Source organism: Apis cerana, linkage group LG2 (genome assembly GCF_029169275.1).
Source record: "Apis cerana isolate GH-2021 linkage group LG2, AcerK_1.0, whole genome shotgun sequence".
In the NCBI taxonomy this organism is placed as follows: Eukaryota; Metazoa; Arthropoda; class Insecta; order Hymenoptera; family Apidae; genus Apis; species Apis cerana.
This window is the reverse complement of record NC_083853.1, coordinates 15,391,365-15,409,922: the sequence shown is the minus strand read 5'-3', so window position 1 is coordinate 15,409,922 and position 18,558 is coordinate 15,391,365. Positions and strand designations below refer to the sequence as shown.

Sequence of the window (18,558 nt, the reverse complement as noted above, 5' to 3'; positions counted from 1 at the left end):
CTCTCTCTCTCTCTCTCTCTCTCTCTCTTTCGCCCTCCCTTCTCTCTTTCTCTCAACACATTCACATACACCCTTTCACTCTTTCTTTCCCTTTTCCTATCCTTCCTTCTTCTTTACTTATTTTTTCCTTAGTTTGTCTTTTCTCTTTCCCTCTTGTTCACAGTCGTCAAGGTTTTGCCGTTTCAAGCATGGCCGTACACAAACTTTTGTCAAACTCCACCGTTCCAGTTCGCTGTTACGCGTAGCCGTGGCCCCTGTTACGCGTATACTTCCTTCTCACCACGATTGTTCCACGACCGGGACCTCGGGCGTTATTTCGATCGAATTAAACTCAACGCGAATATCTTAAAGAGAATTTCACCAAAATTTGCACTCTTAACTGATAAAGAGAAACTGATCAAGATTCGCGTGTTGAATTTTCAAAATTTACTTGAAGAAATACGGTTACGATAATGACAACGACCACGGTGGCGATAGCGACGGCACACGACACGTTCGTCTCAGCGATATGCTGCCGGTTCGACGCTAGAGACGCCTGGCGTCGCGACGCCCCGTTTCCTTTCTCTCTCGCTCTTTCCCCATCCTACCCCTTCCATGAAAGCTACGAGCACGACATCTAATGCTGTACTCCACGTTATTTCGTCGTGGTATCGATGGCGTTTCGGTTACCAGGATCGAGCGAGATCCATCCAATAGAGAAAATGAAAAATTAAAGAGAAATGTACTTATTGAGAAACAATCAAACATCGATATATATATATATATATATATAGAGATAGAAATTATTCTGTCGAAAAAAATTGACCTAACCTCTTATATTTATTATAAAAGATATTCGCTTGAAGAGAGAATTTTAAAAATTATTTTTCGATATATTTTTTATACTAAAAATCATAATATTAATGAGAATATGAGAAAACATAAAACATGTATATATATATATGTATAAATATGAACATTTACGAACATATGTAAGTATTAAATAAGTTATTATATCCTTCACGAAATAAAAATATTCTTTTACTTGAACCTAGCTTACATACATACATATGTATTTATTTTTCTCTGCATATGGATATATGCATCAAATATAAATTGTATATTTTGTATTGCGCGATGCTCGTATCTATTTATATAATTAATTACGGACAAGATTGTGACTTATTTCAACAACATATGACAATGCGTTAACATATCCTAGAAAAGACAAAGAACGTAGAAAGAAAAATATAATCATTGTAATAAAAATAATACTGTCAAGGATAGATGTGATTGACATTGTTATATAATTAACAAGAATAAAATCTTACTCGAATAATTTTATAAAAGATATTTATCAAAAAAATTTACAAACTTATCTTTTGATATATTAACATCACATTATTAATTCCTTATTTTTTATTTTTAATTAAATAACTTCCACATATGATATTTCAATTTAAAATATACAAATCAAATCGCAAAGAACTATAAAAGAACTACGATTTTATATAGCCGCTTTTTGTGCTATTAAATCTAGTGGCGCCATCAAGTGAGTTTATTAGCATTTATTTTCGTAACTGAATTGCGATAAAACAGTGCAAGAAGAGAAAACTTTTTTCAATATACATATTAATGAAAATATTAATAAAAATTTTTATTTTGCAATTTCGATGTTTATGTCGCATGATATCGTTTCGCAAGATAGTTTTTATATCATAATTTTTATATCTTTTTTGCAAAGGTACATATAAGAGAGTGCTCTATAATTAACAACAAGTCAGTCTATCCCGTAGAACCTTATTCTATTCTTAAACTGTTCGACTGAAGAAAAGATAAGCCGGGATTGCCGAGGGCCTGTGTTTTATTTATACAACCTTCTCTGTCTGACTATATTTACATATGTATTAAGAAAGCAGCGACTTTAAACGGTGCACAAACAAGTAAGAACACCACGTGTTCCTAAATTTTAGAATAAAAATTAAAAATAAATAAAGATTATCTTTTATTATTTTCGATTAAATATTTTCGATTATATAATCGATATCAATTCAAACAATTAATACATTATTTATATTTTAATTTTCATGTTTTATTTTATAAACATTCCTATACTTACCGATTGAATTGCATAAATCGTTTCGTTGCTTTTATACTTATACTTAAAGTAAAGAGTAGATAAATTATATATCGAATTTGATCGAAATGTGTGCATTATAATTACAGTGATTTCAGTTTTATAACTTCAAGAATGTATTAAAATAACGTGATTGTGTAAATTAATTATACATGTATGTTCCAATAATTTGTAGATATAGAATAACAATGATATCCTGCAAATTTAAACATCATTAACAAAAATCAATTTGACAACCGAAACGTTAACCTAACCTGAGTCAATATTTATATGAAAAAGCAAAGGAAAAAGTTATTAATCTATGAAAAATGTTATGATATGATTGTTATAATATGAATTAAAAATATGCATTTTTCAACGAATGAAAGCCCTGATCTCATAGTTAGGAACAAAGGTGTTCGTGCATTGTTCGGATTCAGCAATGTTCAAGGACTTTCGATAACCATCCATTACGTGAACTTAAAAGCATTATAAAAATAAGTTATAAATTTAAAGAACAAATAATTATATCGACATGTCAATTTTTCACTTTCTTGGAAAACTGATTAAAGTTAGTAATGAAACGATCACCGGAAATAAACTGGAATTTCCGGCAATGTCTCTTGGATCTACCATTGTGATTGGAGAGATGAATTGCGTCTCACTAGAAAGAACGAATAGCGTCATGTTAATACAGGCTTAGAGGGAATCGGAAACTGTTGCTGACTCTCTTTCTTTCGGTCGTAAGCCGGCACCGGTTCACCATAAGAACCGACTGTGACGCGTGCCAACTGCTCCGAAATTATTCTGGTGCGCAGTACACCGTTGCATTTACTGATCTCATCAGTTCGACCAGCCCACTTTATATTTTCTGACGTGATTTTAACGCGGTAAGCTCTAAACGATACACGATGGCGGCAGTTGACTGTTACCAGAATCAAGCTCAGACCGAGAGTACCGGCCAGACACAAACTCAACAACAGCAGTCTCAACAGCAATCCCAACAACAACAACAATCACAGTCACAACAGCAACAACCACAACAACAACAAGCTACCGCCGGAATTCCAGGCAAAGATGACGAACGCAAACTTTTTGTTGGTGGCCTATCGCGTAATACTACGGACAAAGAATTACGAGATCATTTTAGTAAATTTGGTGAGATTGAAAGTATCTCTGTTAAAATTGATCCTTATACCGGTATTTCACGAGGTTTTGCGTTTATGGTATTTACTAATCCCAAAACGATCGACAAACTTCTGGCTTCAGGAGAGCATTACATCAATAAAAGAAAGGTTGGTTATATTTTTGAAATTAAAACTTAATATATAAAATTAAAAATTATTTCTCTCTTTTTTTCCTTTTTTTTTACATTTTGTTTCCTCGAGATAAAAATATTTAAAATATGCTTTGTTTTGATATAGGTGGATCCCAAGCGGGTGAGTAAAAAGCCACAACATGGTAAAATTTTTGTGGGAGGCCTTACTCCTGAAATTACCGATGAAGATATCAAAACATATTTTGGACAATATGGTACAATTGTTGAATTGCAAGCACCATTTGATAAGGTAAAAAATCAAAGAAAAGGATTTTGTTTCATAACATTTGACTCGAAAGAAGTTGTCTACAAATTGTTAAAAACACCTAAACAAACGATAAATGGAAAAGAAGTGGATGTCAAAAAAGTAAAAGTAAATCCAGACCCAAGGAATCAAGGATTTTGGGGTCCAGGCTATGGTTACGGTTATGGCGGAGGCTATGGTTACATTCCTGAATATTGTAATGGTTATCAAGGGGGATATGATGATATGTACGCAAATTATGATTATGCTGGTTATGATGGATATGACAACATGGGATATGGGGTTCAAGGTAAGCCACGAGGAAATGGTCAGGGACCACGTCAATTTCAAAGACATCAGCCGTATTAAAAATGGATTTATGAATCCTATATACTCAAAATTTGGTGATAAAGCAAGAATATAGTAAGGAGTAGAACATCTTTGAATGCAGGCTAAGACTGAGATAGGGAAATTTGGGATAAAAGAGCTTATAGAGCCATTAAAAGACTCTTATGAAAGCCCCAAACTCCCTGATCTTTGTATGTTGGGTCTGTAAAATACTAGATAACTCTATGTACATTTACTAAAAAAAAAGGGGGAATTTTCATTGATTTATAATTGGTGTAATTTAAAGAATCAAAAGGATCATGTCTTTTTTCTATCTATGCACATTTTATCATTTATTACACAAAAATTATTGGTGAATTTATTAAAATAAAACTTCAAGTATTTTTATTAAAACCGAACTACTTTATATAAAAAGTTATTTTTCACACATAGGAACCATATACAAGTTAAAAATTTAAACAATTGATTTACTCCTATTTTCTTGTTATTCATGATTCATAATACTAACATGTATATCTTATAATTTAATACTCTAATTATTCTTTAGCATCTTAAGTTGCATTACTAAAGTATTGTTTATTATATGCTTGGTGTTAATCTTATTATTAGAAACACAATGTTGTTTACAATAGAATTTTAAGTTGATAAACAATTTCAGTTCAGGAAGCATGTGTCAGTTAGGGATAATTGATAGACATAAAACAAAGTACCATTCATGGACCAATGGTTCGTACTCCTAATTAAACGTACTTCTTCCTCATAAATTTGTAACCTATACGTATTATCTAGTATCATCTATGATTGTTTGTACACTAAAATAAGTCCTGTAACTTATACGAATCGTAAGGTATCGTAAGAAACATACGCATCTTCGTATGTTATACGTGTATATACGTGTACACATACATAATGTTGTACACGTGTGCGAATTAGTATATAATAAAGTAGGAATTAAGAGAAAGATAAAAATAATTCAAAATGAATATAATTAAAATATGAACGTCCTGGGTAGATACGCGAAGAGTGCGCGAGTGGTAGAAGATGGTTACAAAATATTCTAAAATAATATTTGAAATCACGTAAGAAGAGCAATAAATATACTGTAATTTGCACTAAACTTTATGATAAATCATATACTATTTTTTCTGTTTTTATTTTTTATTCTTTTTCTTTTTCTTTTTTTTTTTTTCTTTTTGGTATTTGAATGATATTTTAATTTCTATGAGAAATATAGCTTAAAAAATATGATTAATATAATCAATGATTTTCAAAAGTTGCTACACTCGTGTACTCCTATGTCACATAGACCTTAAATATAAAATATGAAAATGACAAAAATGATTGTGGCTTATTACAAAAATTTTGCAAACACTGAATCAACAGAATGTTTAAGGCATCGAAACTAATAAAAATATAACTTTTGTATAATTTAGGCTACTATAACATTTTTTGCATTTGCATCAAACAGTTGTTCCTGTCTGGTGTACAAAGACTGCTCTTCATATCGCAAGAAGACTGTTCATATGTAGAGTATCATTTAAAATGATACAAATACTAGAGAATTTGACAGCCAATACATCTTGTGATTTTCTGGACTAAAAAAAGTTTAAAGGGGTGACAAAATAATTATAGAAAATGTAGATATGGCATTGTGGGAACTACATTTAGGTACATCGAAATTATATTATACACACAAGGCTGATAAGGCTTTAAACATTCAAGTTTTTCTCAGATGTCACAAAAGTATTGACAGTTTGGCTTAAATAAATTTCATAATATGCATGTACATGATAAATAAATTGTTTTTTGAAAAAAATATTTTAAGCCAAACTAATTATACTTTTGAAAGTAAATCTGTATACTGTGTATACCATATTTGCTGCGTGTGGATGAAAAAATATATATATATTAAAAAAAGAGATCAGATTGTGAAATTAAAGGAAATAACACAAATATTTTGTTACTATTGATTACTATTCGCCTGTTTCACCCATGACACAGTGTATATTTTAATTATAACAAAAAATAAAATATTCATTACTTGAAAAGTATTTTGTGATATTCTTCTTTCACAATGAAAGCTTAAATAAATGAATAGAAATGTATTCTCTTGTAAAAATATACAATTATCTTAGAAATAATAGTTTGATATAATAATCCTTTTTTATGTTGATACACAATGAATTTTAATAAAATTATGAAATTCAATTTTAAGTGTTATCAACATTTGAAATTACTTCTTCTTTATTATTAGAAAAATTGTAAAATTAATATAAGAGTAAATATTAATTTTGAGCAATTGCGTATGTAAGAAATAAATAAATAAAATTGATAGCGATATCGAACCTAGAAATCATAAGAATAAGAATTGTTTTTATCATTTGATTCTTTAGTATTTCATTTATTATTAAAGGTTAATAGAAAAAATAAGTGTGTGAAAATATGAATAATGTAAAAATAGATATTAAATTTATGAATAATTTTTGTATACTTTTACGTAATTAATGTAATTATGTAATACAAATCCATGAAAATATTTATATGTCGTATTCTATATATTGAAAATTTTTATATAAAAGTAATAAAATATTTTCTTCTATATATTTTTCACCGAAATATATTTCACAATATAAAGACATGTTAAGAATGCGGCTTAAGAATAATCGCTAATGGCAGTTGCATGCGTTGCATGGGTGTAAACGGACGGACGTGCAGTCGGACAGACAGCTGCAGTGTCATCATCTTGCTGTGCATCTTATTGTACGGAAAGAGCTTAAAGTGTCGGAGGTTCGAAAAGGAGCAAATTGCTACTATGCCTCAGCGAAAACTATCAAAAGTCATATTACAATTAATATTGCCTATTTGGCCAGGAGAATTCGCGATGTAGCCTATTACATACTCGATTTCATCGCGTTCGCGTTTATTCCTCATCGATGTACCGAGAAGTATCGGGAGCATTTCGTGCAACATTTTTGAATTCAAGTCGCATGAAATCTCCTGTTGTTGTTCTCGTGAAAACATTCGTCTATTATTGTGTCACCCTTCGTCGTTATTCTCGACGTTTTCATTCTCGTTCGTATTTCCGTTGTCATTCTCAAGTGCCTTCTCTTTCCCTCTCTCGTCCTTTTAACTTACTATTTTCCGATTTCAATTTCGTGAAAACTAGTGTACGCATTGAATGACGTACTAATATGTTTGTTAATTCGGTAAGTTTAAATATATATTTTTTTAATGTTATTTTCAAATGTATATATTTTATTCTATTTGTTGCGTAGAATTTTCCATGAGAGAATCATCCGCTTTCTCGCACATTGTTTATTTGTTGATTGCTGTTTCGTCATGACTTGTGATTTGTGACTTGCTTCACAATATTATTCTGCAAGATTTTTACTGTTTGTTACTTTTCGGATTAAATAACCCGCGAATGCGATATCGTTTAAAAATTTATTTAATTTTATGAAAAATATTTGTCAAACTTTCTTGTGACGGTTTGCCAAAAAGACAATGATAATTAACGCACACGCGATAAATGGTCGTACGATCGATGCAATGTAATCTTCGTTACTTATTTATATTATTTTGTTGATACAAAATTATACACATTTTTTGTAATGAAAATATTTGATAAATATTAGATAAAAAGTTTAGATTTTTTTATTCTTATATTGGTTTATTAAAAGGTTTTAAAAGTACGTATGTATATAAAATTTTTATCGAATTGCATATATCAATTATCTTATTTTTATATTATTTAGATAAAATACAAAAATATATTAAAAGAAATATGAATATTTTAATAAAACATATATTTTTATTACAATATTATAAGCTATATATAATTCTAACTAATTTTTGTATACATATATTTCAGTATTAAAGTATTGGTTAAGTAGAAATTGATTAAAAATGAAATAATACGATAAAATGATAAAATGATAAAAAATAATGAAAATTGATAAAAATTTTTATTGCATCGTTTCAATGTCATTTGAATATAGTATGTTATATATTATTTTTTATTGAAAGAAAAAATATAGAATATTTTATTTAAGTAACAAAAACATAAAAGCTAAAAAATATATTCTGTAAAATTCATTTTACTTTTATGTAATTATGAATAATTTACTAATTGAATTAATTAAATATACCATGCTTGTAGAATAATATATATGTATAATACAAGAGTATTATATTTATTTACTCTATATGGATAAAATATGATAACAATGACACCATATAATCTTTCTTTAGATATATATAATATGCAAGATAATTATATGTGTGTCAAATATATTTTTCAACATATTGAAATGACATTCATTTTATATAAAGGTATAGTTGTAATATTCAATTTTTTAAATTCAAAAATTTTTTAAATATTAAAATTAAAAAGAATTTATATATAACACTATATAATATTGTTAAAATTTTAATAATTTACAGATATGAGGTGGATGGTTCATTCCAAAATGTATCGCATTTAATAGACATCTTAAAAATAAATAGATTTTTCTTATCAACTAAAAGGCAAAGTGTTCTTATTTGATACATAGAATAAAAAAAAAGATGTCTCAGTTAAGTATTAGTACAGGAAAGAGAGGGAGGAGTGTTGCAAGCTCCTCTGCACCTACTGTATCATCTCTAAGCAGTTCAACTGATCTAGCAAGTCTATTTGAATGTCCAGTTTGCTTTGATTATGTTCTTCCACCCATTTTACAATGTCAGAGTGGACATCTTGTTTGTAGTAATTGCAGACCAAAGCTTAATTGCTGTCCTACCTGTAGAGGTCCACTAGGTATGCAATTAATAATAAAATTTATAAGTAAAAAAAACTTGTAATATTAAAAATTTAAATATATTCAAGTAAAAATCATTATAATATTATAATTCATAAATTTGTAATGCAGGTAATATTCGAAATCTGGCTATGGAAAAAGTGGCAGGTAATGTGATGTTTCCTTGCAAATATTCAACAAGTGGATGCACTGTATCATTAGTGCATACTGAAAAGGCAGATCATGAAGATGCATGTGAATTCCGTCCATATAGTTGTCCTTGTCCAGGTGCTTCCTGTAAATGGCAAGGATCCCTTGAGCAAGTAATGCCACATCTTGTTATGAGTCATAAAAGCATTACAACTCTTCAGGGTAAGTTTGTTAAATAAGATATATATTTGTATTTTTTTTAATTAAATGAAAATTCAATTATTTAAATTTTCTTAAATTATAGGAGAAGACATTGTTTTCTTAGCAACAGATATTAATCTTCCTGGTGCGGTGGATTGGGTAATGATGCAGTCTTGTTTTGGTCATCATTTCATGCTAGTACTCGAAAAACAAGAAAAATATGATGGACATCAACAATTTTTTGCAATCGTTCAATTGATTGGTTCAAGAAAACAAGCAGAAAATTTTGCCTATAGGTATTTTATTCTAAATAATATATAAATATATATATATATATATTATATTTAAATTTTTATTTAAAATAATTAATAATATAATATAAATATTCAATAGACTAGAATTGAATGGGCATAAAAGACGTTTAACATGGGAAGCTATGCCACGTTCTATTCATGAAGGTGTTTCATCTGCAATTTTAAATTCAGACTGCCTTGTATTTGACACCTCTATCGCGCAATTGTTTGCCGATAATGGAAATCTAGGAATTAATGTTACAATTTCTATGGCATGAGGAAAGCTGGAAAAAGCAGTGTAAAGTGTGTTTTAAATGTATTGAGCAATCTTTTGATTCAATCTGTTGTATTATGGATTGCCTGTTATGTACATATAGCATTTTTTTTACGTTACCATAGATAAATATTAGCAATATGGATGTTAGGAAATGTTTGGAATGTTTAACAAAGTTCAGAAATCAAACGCTCAGTTACAGAATCTCTCTTTTAAAAGCTTTAAAGTGTATTTGTATGTGATATTAACACTACACATAAAAACAATAAACAATCTTTCTTAGTATATCTATACTAACTTTAAAGCTTTAATACTGAGTATAACATCAATTCCAAAATGTACCTGACACCTATTGCATACTGTTATCATGTTCATTTAGTCACTTCTTACTGTGTAAATTTTTATGAGCATAATTTCCTTTTCAATTTTGATTCTTTCCAATGTAAACATTTTTTGCAGAAATAACGTCATATTTTAAAAAAGAAATACATATATAATTTTCATCAAAAAATCAATTACAATGATACAGAATATGGTATTATAGATAAAAATTCAAAGTACATACCTGAGAAAGTTCTCTATACATAATTTTTTATCGTATAGTAATTAAATTCAATGTACTAAGCATATATTTGACATATTTATTTTCATTTAGAAATTTTGCGTGCTCGCATATTTATTATGACTTGATTTATAATTTTCATATTATAATTAAAAAGTAAATTCTTTTTTCAATAAATTTACTTTTTTTTAAATTAAAATATATGATGTTTATAGATGTTTTCTATATTTGATATTTTAGATTTTTTGTCATTATTACAATAGAATTTTCATTATATTCTAAATATTTTGTTAAAAATCTACAATTTTAGACCATACAGAAAGTCATATCAAATCAAAAATTAGTAATACATTTGTAAATATGTTATTGACAAAAATTATTCTAATGTGCTCAGAAATTTGAAAAATATTACGATTTCTTTTTTACAAAAAATTTTTTAACTTATATAATATATTAAATTATTAAATTATTATAAAGCGAGCATTATAGATAACATTATTTCTTTAATTTTATGAGAGAAAAAACTAAACTAAACATATACATCAGCAATATATATGGGAACACGAAAGTAGTTGGTATACGATAAACAGGTGCAAAATAACGGAATAAAATTGCGCGATTTCATTCTTTTTTCACTAATACAAAAATGGACAAATTTATACAAGGAGAAGTTATAATTTCAAAAATATAGATCCATTAAATTATTGTATAGTAGTTTCGTAAGTAATGACGTTGTACACGTTGTACATAATCTTCAAATTATCGTCCATGTAAGTCTTGAATGTCGTAAATTAAATTTGACAAGTAACAATATAATTCTTAAACATTGATTTCGAAAAGATGTATAACAAGTAAGAAATTTAAAATGTCAATTTGGTATAATGATTATATGAATAAAGAATTGATGCATTCAAGTGAAAAAAATTTATAAAATTGAAATTGCATAAGCTTAATCCTAATCAAATTTGAGATTCTCAATTAAAAAAAAATTGTTTTTATGTCATCATGAATTGCATGTAAATTTTTTGAACATTCCAAATATAAATAAAAAGTTATTGTAAATAGAACAATTTTACATGTGATAAAATTATGAATTGGTAATGTAAATTATGTCAACATGCATATATATAAAGTTCAAAGGAATATGGGAATCAATTGCATGTTATACATATTTATAAGTATATATAAATATATATAAACATATAATATATAAAAATATATAAAAATGTATTTATATATATGTATAGATATGCGTATAAAACATTACATTATTATTTTAAGTTTATATAAATGTATTACAAAATTTAATTTTAATACTTTAAAAATTTCAGCAATTTTGGCGGTTACTAAAAAAGTAATTCAAATGTATCACATAAATTGTTATATTATCAGACTTTTCTCTCTTATAGTTGTAATGCATCAATGGATCCGCATATTTTGCACATTTAGATATAATTAAAAACATCTATTGAAGAGCTATTATAATAAAAAGCTTGATCATAGAATTAGAACAAAATTGATGAGAAAAAATATTAAAAAAGAAAATATACTAGTAATTAAATAAGAATTATGGAACGCTTATGGAATTAACGATCGTTTCGAATACTGAAGTGCGAATTTCGTTGAAAGGATGATATATCCCTACATGTATATATATAAATATACATAAGATGTGGTATATATATAAACAATTTAATAATATTATTTAGATATTTAGATATAAATTTAAAATTCATCACAATATATAATGTAAGGTTTAATTGTTCATCGTAACAATTTATTCTTACAGCTGACAGTATATAAATATTTGTATCACACGTAAATTACTAAAAATAGTTAATTCACTTTCTAGTTCAATAAAAAAAAATTTTTTAAATTTTGTAAAAATAAGTTAAATCCTTAAACGGCGCATTTACTACGAGATATTAATTAATAGTAATTTTTCTTGTTCATTCTGTTTCTTAAAAATGTAATAACTTTCATAATGTTACAAAAATAATTTTTTGAAATTAATATTATGAATTGAATTATGTGGAGATACTGTAAGCATGTACATTACATTATAATTTATAATTTGTTTTATCTGTTTACAATTTTTTTTATAATTCGATACTAAGATTTTCATATATTTCTATAGTTTTAAGTAAATAATTTATTCTCAATTATGTATCAAATTATCAATGTGAATACTTCGATATTGATAGAATTAAATGACACTACAAATCCTGTTCCTAAACATGTCGAATAAATTTGTTATTAAATTAATACTATCTGAAAATTTTATTATATCCGTAATTTCTCGCTTGTAAAAAAATAATATTTAATGATTAAAATTATATTATATAATTAATTATATTATTATATAATATTCTTTTAAATATGTAAATGGCATAAAAAATATTTATTTTCTTTATAATAAAAGATACAATTTATAAAATTTTATATTATGAAAGTAAGTATAATGCCACCTAGGGGCAATAAAAAGTATTATTGACACAAATTGCATGAATTTATAGTTTGAATTCCTCTCTATATTCAATATGAATCAAGCTTGCGCGAATTCTACTTGTTGCTCAGAATCACATTTCGTGATCAGCATTTTTCCGAAGTTTTCTTAAAGCACAATTAAAGTTTTAAGAAGTTGTTATAACTTATACAAAAAAAATGGCAAACTACCATAAACCAGAATCGAAAACCATTCAAGAATTAAAAGACATTGCGACAAAATTGAGAATTCACTCGATCAATGCCACACAAGCTAGCAAATCCGGGTATGTACATTATACTTTATAATAATTCCATTAATTTATTATTCAATAACTTTCATTATATTAACATAGATTAATATTACGATTGATAATTTTTTAATATTTTCATATTCCAATTTAATAATAATTTAACATTTTTTTTTCTAAAATCGCGCGCAAATATTATCTTGATAAAAATAAGGTGAAAAACAGATTATTTACTTTAGAATCTGTTATATTGTACAATACAAACATAATTTGTTCTCTAATATTTTTATTATAAAAATTTTAATTTTGGAAATTTTTTATGTACTACAATTAACATTAATTTGCTTTCATATAGTTTGCTTTTTTCAAATAATATCATGTTATTATATTACGATTCATAGTTCAAGGTATTTTATAATTATATTTTTAAATATATGTTTATGCATTTAATCAAAATCGAATTAACATATATATAATTGTAAAAAATTATTTATAAAATAATTATTAAAAATTATTAGTTTATCTTAAATTTTATTTTAATTCTTTATTTTAAAATTTTAAATCGTTATCGCTTATTAATAATTAAAATATTAAGAAAAACCTCATACACACGTAATTTAGATAAATTATTGAATATTAAATTTATTCATAAACATGCATACTATCATATATATGTAATATTATAATTTAAAATTTTTATAATAGACTATATTTTTATATAATTAATAAAAATATATATTACGATAAAAATTTTCAAATGATTAACTTTAGAAAAAAAGTTCTAAAAAATCAAAGCCCAAAGATAGACAGGAAATCGTATCATGTTTTCTTATGTCTCCTTTTATATGTAGTAATCGCATAGTTAGCACGTGCACGATACCAAAATGCACGCTATGAAATATAGTATATAGTTACGTAACAAACGTATAATAGTATTGAATAATCGAGAATATATTAAATAAAATTGACAATTTTAATAAATACCTCGTTTAAGATTTTTTAGATGTAATATTTTAAACGATTTTTTGCATATAATTTTTTTATATAATCTTGGAATATGATAAATTATTTATTTATTTTTTTGCAATATTTATAATATATATGAATAAGAATGATAAAGAAATTTATTAAAAAATTATGAATATGTATAAAAGACATCCATTATATCTAAATTGAAATAAATTTCATTAGTTATATTATCATTATAACATACATTACATATTTGTATATAATTCTTTAGGAGCTAATTATTATTTTTAAAATGTAATGATAAAAAATATCTATTATCAAATATTAATGTATATGTATTTTTCTCTCTTATATATATATATATATTTGATATCAATATAAGTAAATAATTCTGGAATTATAAATTTCAAAGAGTTGAATTCAATTTATAAAATATAAATATGTACATTGATTTTGAAATCTACGATAACTCGTCTGGAAGAAAGTAGGGAGTTCCAGCGCGCAGTTACTGAGCAAAAGGCTGTGTTATTCATTGCCAGTTGTTATCGAACGCTCGTTGAGAAACGATTACAGAAAGAATTTCTCTGTAACTTATAATGGTGCGCGATATAAATGTGGAAAATCTTCAAGATCTTGCGAACAGGCTTCGCATTCAGTGTATTAAAGCAACAGAAGCATCAAAAAGCGGGTATGATACAGAAAAGTTGTCCGGAAATTTTCTTATTTTTATCAGAAATTATAAAATATATTTTTTGTATAATTTTTATTTTAAAATTTCATTAAGATTTGTACTATTAACATGTTAATATTTTTCCTTAGCATTTTTTATGTTTAAATAATTTTTTAAATAATTATATACGGAAAAATTTAATAAAAAAGAGTCCTTATATATATTGTAATTAATTAATATTTTATTATATAATAAATGATATCAAATATCAAATAAATGATATCATTTTATATCAAAATTAAATAATTTTAAATTGCAGGATTATATTATATCTTAATGCTTTAATTTTATTAAAAATTTTTGCAATTAATTTGTAAATAATCAATACATAGTTTAAATATTTTAGAAAATCATTTATTTAATTGTTAAACAATGATTTAATTATATAAAATGATATACGATTAGAATTAGAATAGAATTCAATATAATAACTCAGTAAAGAATATAAAAGTATTTATTTAATTATTAATATGAAATTATATAAAAATTATATATATGAACTATATATATATTAATGAAATTTAATAATATAAATTTCGCTAATAAAAAATACAAAAAGAAACAAGAATTTTTGCAATATAAGTATTTAATGATAATTATTTATATTAAATATGGATTACATAATTACATTTTGTAATAATCATTTCAATATTCAACGATCGTATGATCGAGATTAATGACCTTTATGACCTTTGATGATAAGTTCATTGTTATTATGAAATATATAAATAATACATGATATATTTTACAATGTTATGTAAATTTGATATTTTAAATTTTATACAATTTTTTATTTATTTATTTATTTTTTTCACTTTTATTTAGACATCCAACGTCATGTTCTTCTATGGCAGAAATTATGTCCGTCTTATTTTTTCACACGATGCGTTACAAAGTATCAGCACCACGTGATCTAAGTAGCGATAGATTTGTATTGAGCAAAGGTCATGCTGCTCCTATTTTATATGCAGGTAAAAATTTTAAATATGTACTTATCGAATATTCGAATATACGAAATATAAAATTTCTAAATTATAATATATTATTTATATAATTATAGCATGGGCAGAAGCAGGACTTTTTCCATCAAATGAATTGCTAAATTTAAGAAAACTTGATAGTGATTTAGAAGGACATCCTACGCCAAGACTTAATTTTATTGATGTAGGAACTGGTTCCTTGGGACAAGGGCTCTCAGTTTCTGCAGGGATGGCTTATGTGGGAAAAAATTTTGATAAAGCTAATTATCGGTATATTCTCAAATAATTATTCTTTATTGTTTATTTAAAATTTTTTTTCATTACAACAGTATTATATTTTTGTATTTCTTCAAAATATAATAATAAATTTATATTATTACATATATAGCGTATATTGTCTGATTGGTGATGGAGAAGCTGCGGAAGGATCAATATGGGAAGCACTTCATTTTGCATCATATTACAAGTTAGATAATCTTTGTGCTATTTTTGATATAAATCGTTTAGGTCAAAGTGAACCAACATCTCTTCAACATAATATGGAAGTTTACCGCAAAAGACTTGAAGCTTTTGGATTTAATGCATTGGTTGTTGATGGTCACGATGTAGAAGAATTAGCTAAGGTATATGTATTTACATATTTATATATAGGTAAAAATTAATACCAAATTTAACATAATATTTTATTTATAAGGCTTTCCATGAAGCACAAAATACGAAAGGACGACCTACTGCTATACTAGCAAAAACATACAAAGGTAAATATTTTCCTACCATTGAAGATCAAGAAAATTGGCATGGAAAACCTCTTGGTAATAAAGCAAATGAAGTCATTCAAGTAAGTGGTACAATTTTTAAAATTACAATTTTTATTGTACAAATAATTTTATTTGTAAAAATTAATATATTTTAAATAAATTAATATTTTTTCAATTGTAGCATTTAACTGGAATGTTGAAAAATCCTGGTCTTTTAGGATTACATCCTCAGAAACCATTAGTTGATGATGTTTCAGTAGTAGATATTAATAATATTAAATTAGCATCACCTCCAAATTATAAATTAGGAGAACAAGTTGCTACAAGACTGGCTTATGGTACTGCTTTAGTTAAGGTTTGTATATTTTCTTTTTAAGATATATGTATTTTGTATATGTATATTTTTTTTTTAAGATATATGTATTTAGAGATAAATATATGTTACTTTTTGTTTCAGCTAGCGAAGAACAATTCTCGTGTCATTGCTCTGGATGGAGACACAAAAAATTCGACATATGCTGAAAAAATCAAGACAGTCGATCCATCTAGATTTATCGAAGGTTTTATTGCCGAACAAAATGTAGTAGGAGTAGCAATCGGTGCTGCATGCAGAGACAGAACTGTTGCATTTGTATCTGCGTTTGCAACATTTTTTACTCGTGCTTTTGATCAGGTAAAAATATGTTAATAAATAAATATAATAAAATAAATATATAAATAAAATTATATTATATCATATATATATATGTATGTATATATATATATATGTATAGAATCAAAATATTATTGTGAATTCTCATTTAAAATCTAAATTCATAAAATGTAAATTTTTATATTATTATAGATTCGTATGGGTGCTATTTCACAAACAAATGTTAATTTTGTTGGTTCCCATTGCGGTGTTTCGATCGGAGAAGATGGTCCATCACAAATGGGTCTGGAAGACATAGCTATGTTCCGTACAATTCCTGGTTCCACTGTTTTTTATCCAGCTGATGCTGTTGCCACGGAGCGCGCCATCGAATTGGCAGCTAATACAAAAGGAATTTGTTTCATACGCACTTCTCGTCCTGCCACGGCAGTTATATATAAAAACGAAGAACCTTTTGTTATTGGAAAAGGCAAAGTGGTTAAATCTTCTGCGAAAGATCAAGTTCTTGTAATCGGAGCTGGCGTAACTTTGTACGAAGCACTTAAAGCTGCTGATGAATTATCTAAAGTAGGAATAAATATTCGAGTGGTCGATCCATTTACAATTAAACCACTCGATGCCCAACTAATTGTAAAAAATGCCAAAGAAGTTGGAGGAAGAGTTATTACAGTTGAAGATCATTATGCGGAAGGTGGTCTGGGTGAAGCTGTACTTTCAGCAGTTGCTTTGGAAAGAAATGTTGTAGTTAAGAAGCTAGCTATTCCCGAAGTACCACGTTCAGGTCCTCCAACTGCATTATTGGATAAATATGGAATTAGTTCGAACAAAATTGTTGCTGCAGTTCAAGAAATATTAAAGTTATAATTTTAAAGATTATATAAAGGTACCGATATCGTTTTAATATAAAAGTCTACTGCCATGTCAAAATGTACAGAAAATTTAATATTTTTAAAAATATGAAAAAAAACCATTCCATATTGTTTTTAATGTGCATATAAAACATCGAAATGTTTGTTCGTGTTAATGTACAAAGAGAAACGTAAGAAAAAATTGTTTGTATAAATTGTTTATATATATATATATATATAAACATTTCTATATATATATTTTCAACAGGAATGTTTTTACATTTCAAAATTATATGAAATTTTACTATGCAAAAATGTAATTTTATATGAAACTTTGATATACATATACTATTTATAGATTAAGAAATGTTACTATTTCGAAAGTATAATTATTCTATATACAAGTAAATAGGAGTATTTGTAAAAGGAATTTTTTATTAACTTTATCGATACCTACCTCAAGGGCGCAAAATCTTCCATGTTAAATATTATATTAAATATAAATAAATACTTTATGAGAGTGTAAATATGTTATATGTATTATTGAGTATTGAACATGTAACAAAATACATGTCAAAAAGGTGAAATATTCGACGAATAATAAAAGATAGATAAACCGATTTAAA

The 18,558-nt window shown here is 26.3% G+C and overlaps 3 protein-coding genes across 8 annotated transcripts; all 3 read left to right on the top strand.

Annotated features, from left to right (window-relative positions):
* The first annotated feature begins 1,784 nt into the window (after positions 1-1,784).
* LOC108002896 (RNA-binding protein squid) lies at positions 1,785-6,053 on the top strand. The gene is made up of 3 exons (XM_017064878.2): positions 1,785-1,922; positions 2,292-3,390; positions 3,520-6,053. The coding sequence occupies exons 2-3, from the start codon at positions 3,007-3,009 to the stop codon at positions 4,024-4,026; spliced, it is 891 nt and encodes a 296-aa protein (XP_016920367.1). The 5' UTR covers positions 1,785-1,922; positions 2,292-3,006; the 3' UTR covers positions 4,027-6,053.
* An 885-nt stretch (positions 6,054-6,938) lies between these two features.
* Positions 6,939-12,525, top strand: LOC108002850 (E3 ubiquitin-protein ligase Siah1). Of its 5 annotated transcripts, none has more exons than XM_062071707.1 (7): positions 6,939-7,211; positions 7,877-8,002; positions 8,165-8,337; positions 8,449-8,800; positions 8,913-9,152; positions 9,235-9,427; positions 9,525-12,525. In XM_062071707.1, the coding sequence occupies exons 4-7, from the start codon at positions 8,572-8,574 to the stop codon at positions 9,700-9,702; spliced, it is 840 nt and encodes a 279-aa protein (XP_061927691.1). In that variant the 5' UTR covers positions 6,939-7,211; positions 7,877-8,002; positions 8,165-8,337; positions 8,449-8,571; the 3' UTR covers positions 9,703-12,525. The 5 variants fall into 5 exon arrangements, with proteins under 5 accessions (XP_061927691.1, XP_028524946.1, XP_061927690.1 ...); XM_062071705.1 differs by lacking the exon at positions 6,939-7,211 and adding an exon at positions 7,558-7,694; XM_028669145.2 differs by lacking the exon at positions 7,877-8,002 and having other exon boundaries at positions 8,257-8,337.
* A 277-nt stretch (positions 12,526-12,802) lies between these two features.
* LOC108002848 (transketolase) lies at positions 12,803-18,459 on the top strand. 2 transcript variants are annotated; one of them, XM_017064784.3, is made up of 8 exons: positions 12,803-13,031; positions 15,520-15,665; positions 15,755-15,944; positions 16,063-16,297; positions 16,369-16,512; positions 16,614-16,787; positions 16,890-17,105; positions 17,277-18,459. In XM_017064784.3, the coding sequence occupies exons 1-8, from the start codon at positions 12,925-12,927 to the stop codon at positions 17,946-17,948; spliced, it is 1,884 nt and encodes a 627-aa protein (XP_016920273.1). In that variant the 5' UTR covers positions 12,803-12,924; the 3' UTR covers positions 17,949-18,459. The 2 variants fall into 2 exon arrangements, with proteins under 2 accessions (XP_016920273.1, XP_016920274.1); XM_017064785.3 differs by having other exon boundaries at positions 12,813-14,652.
* The last annotated feature ends 99 nt before the right edge of the window (positions 18,460-18,558 follow it).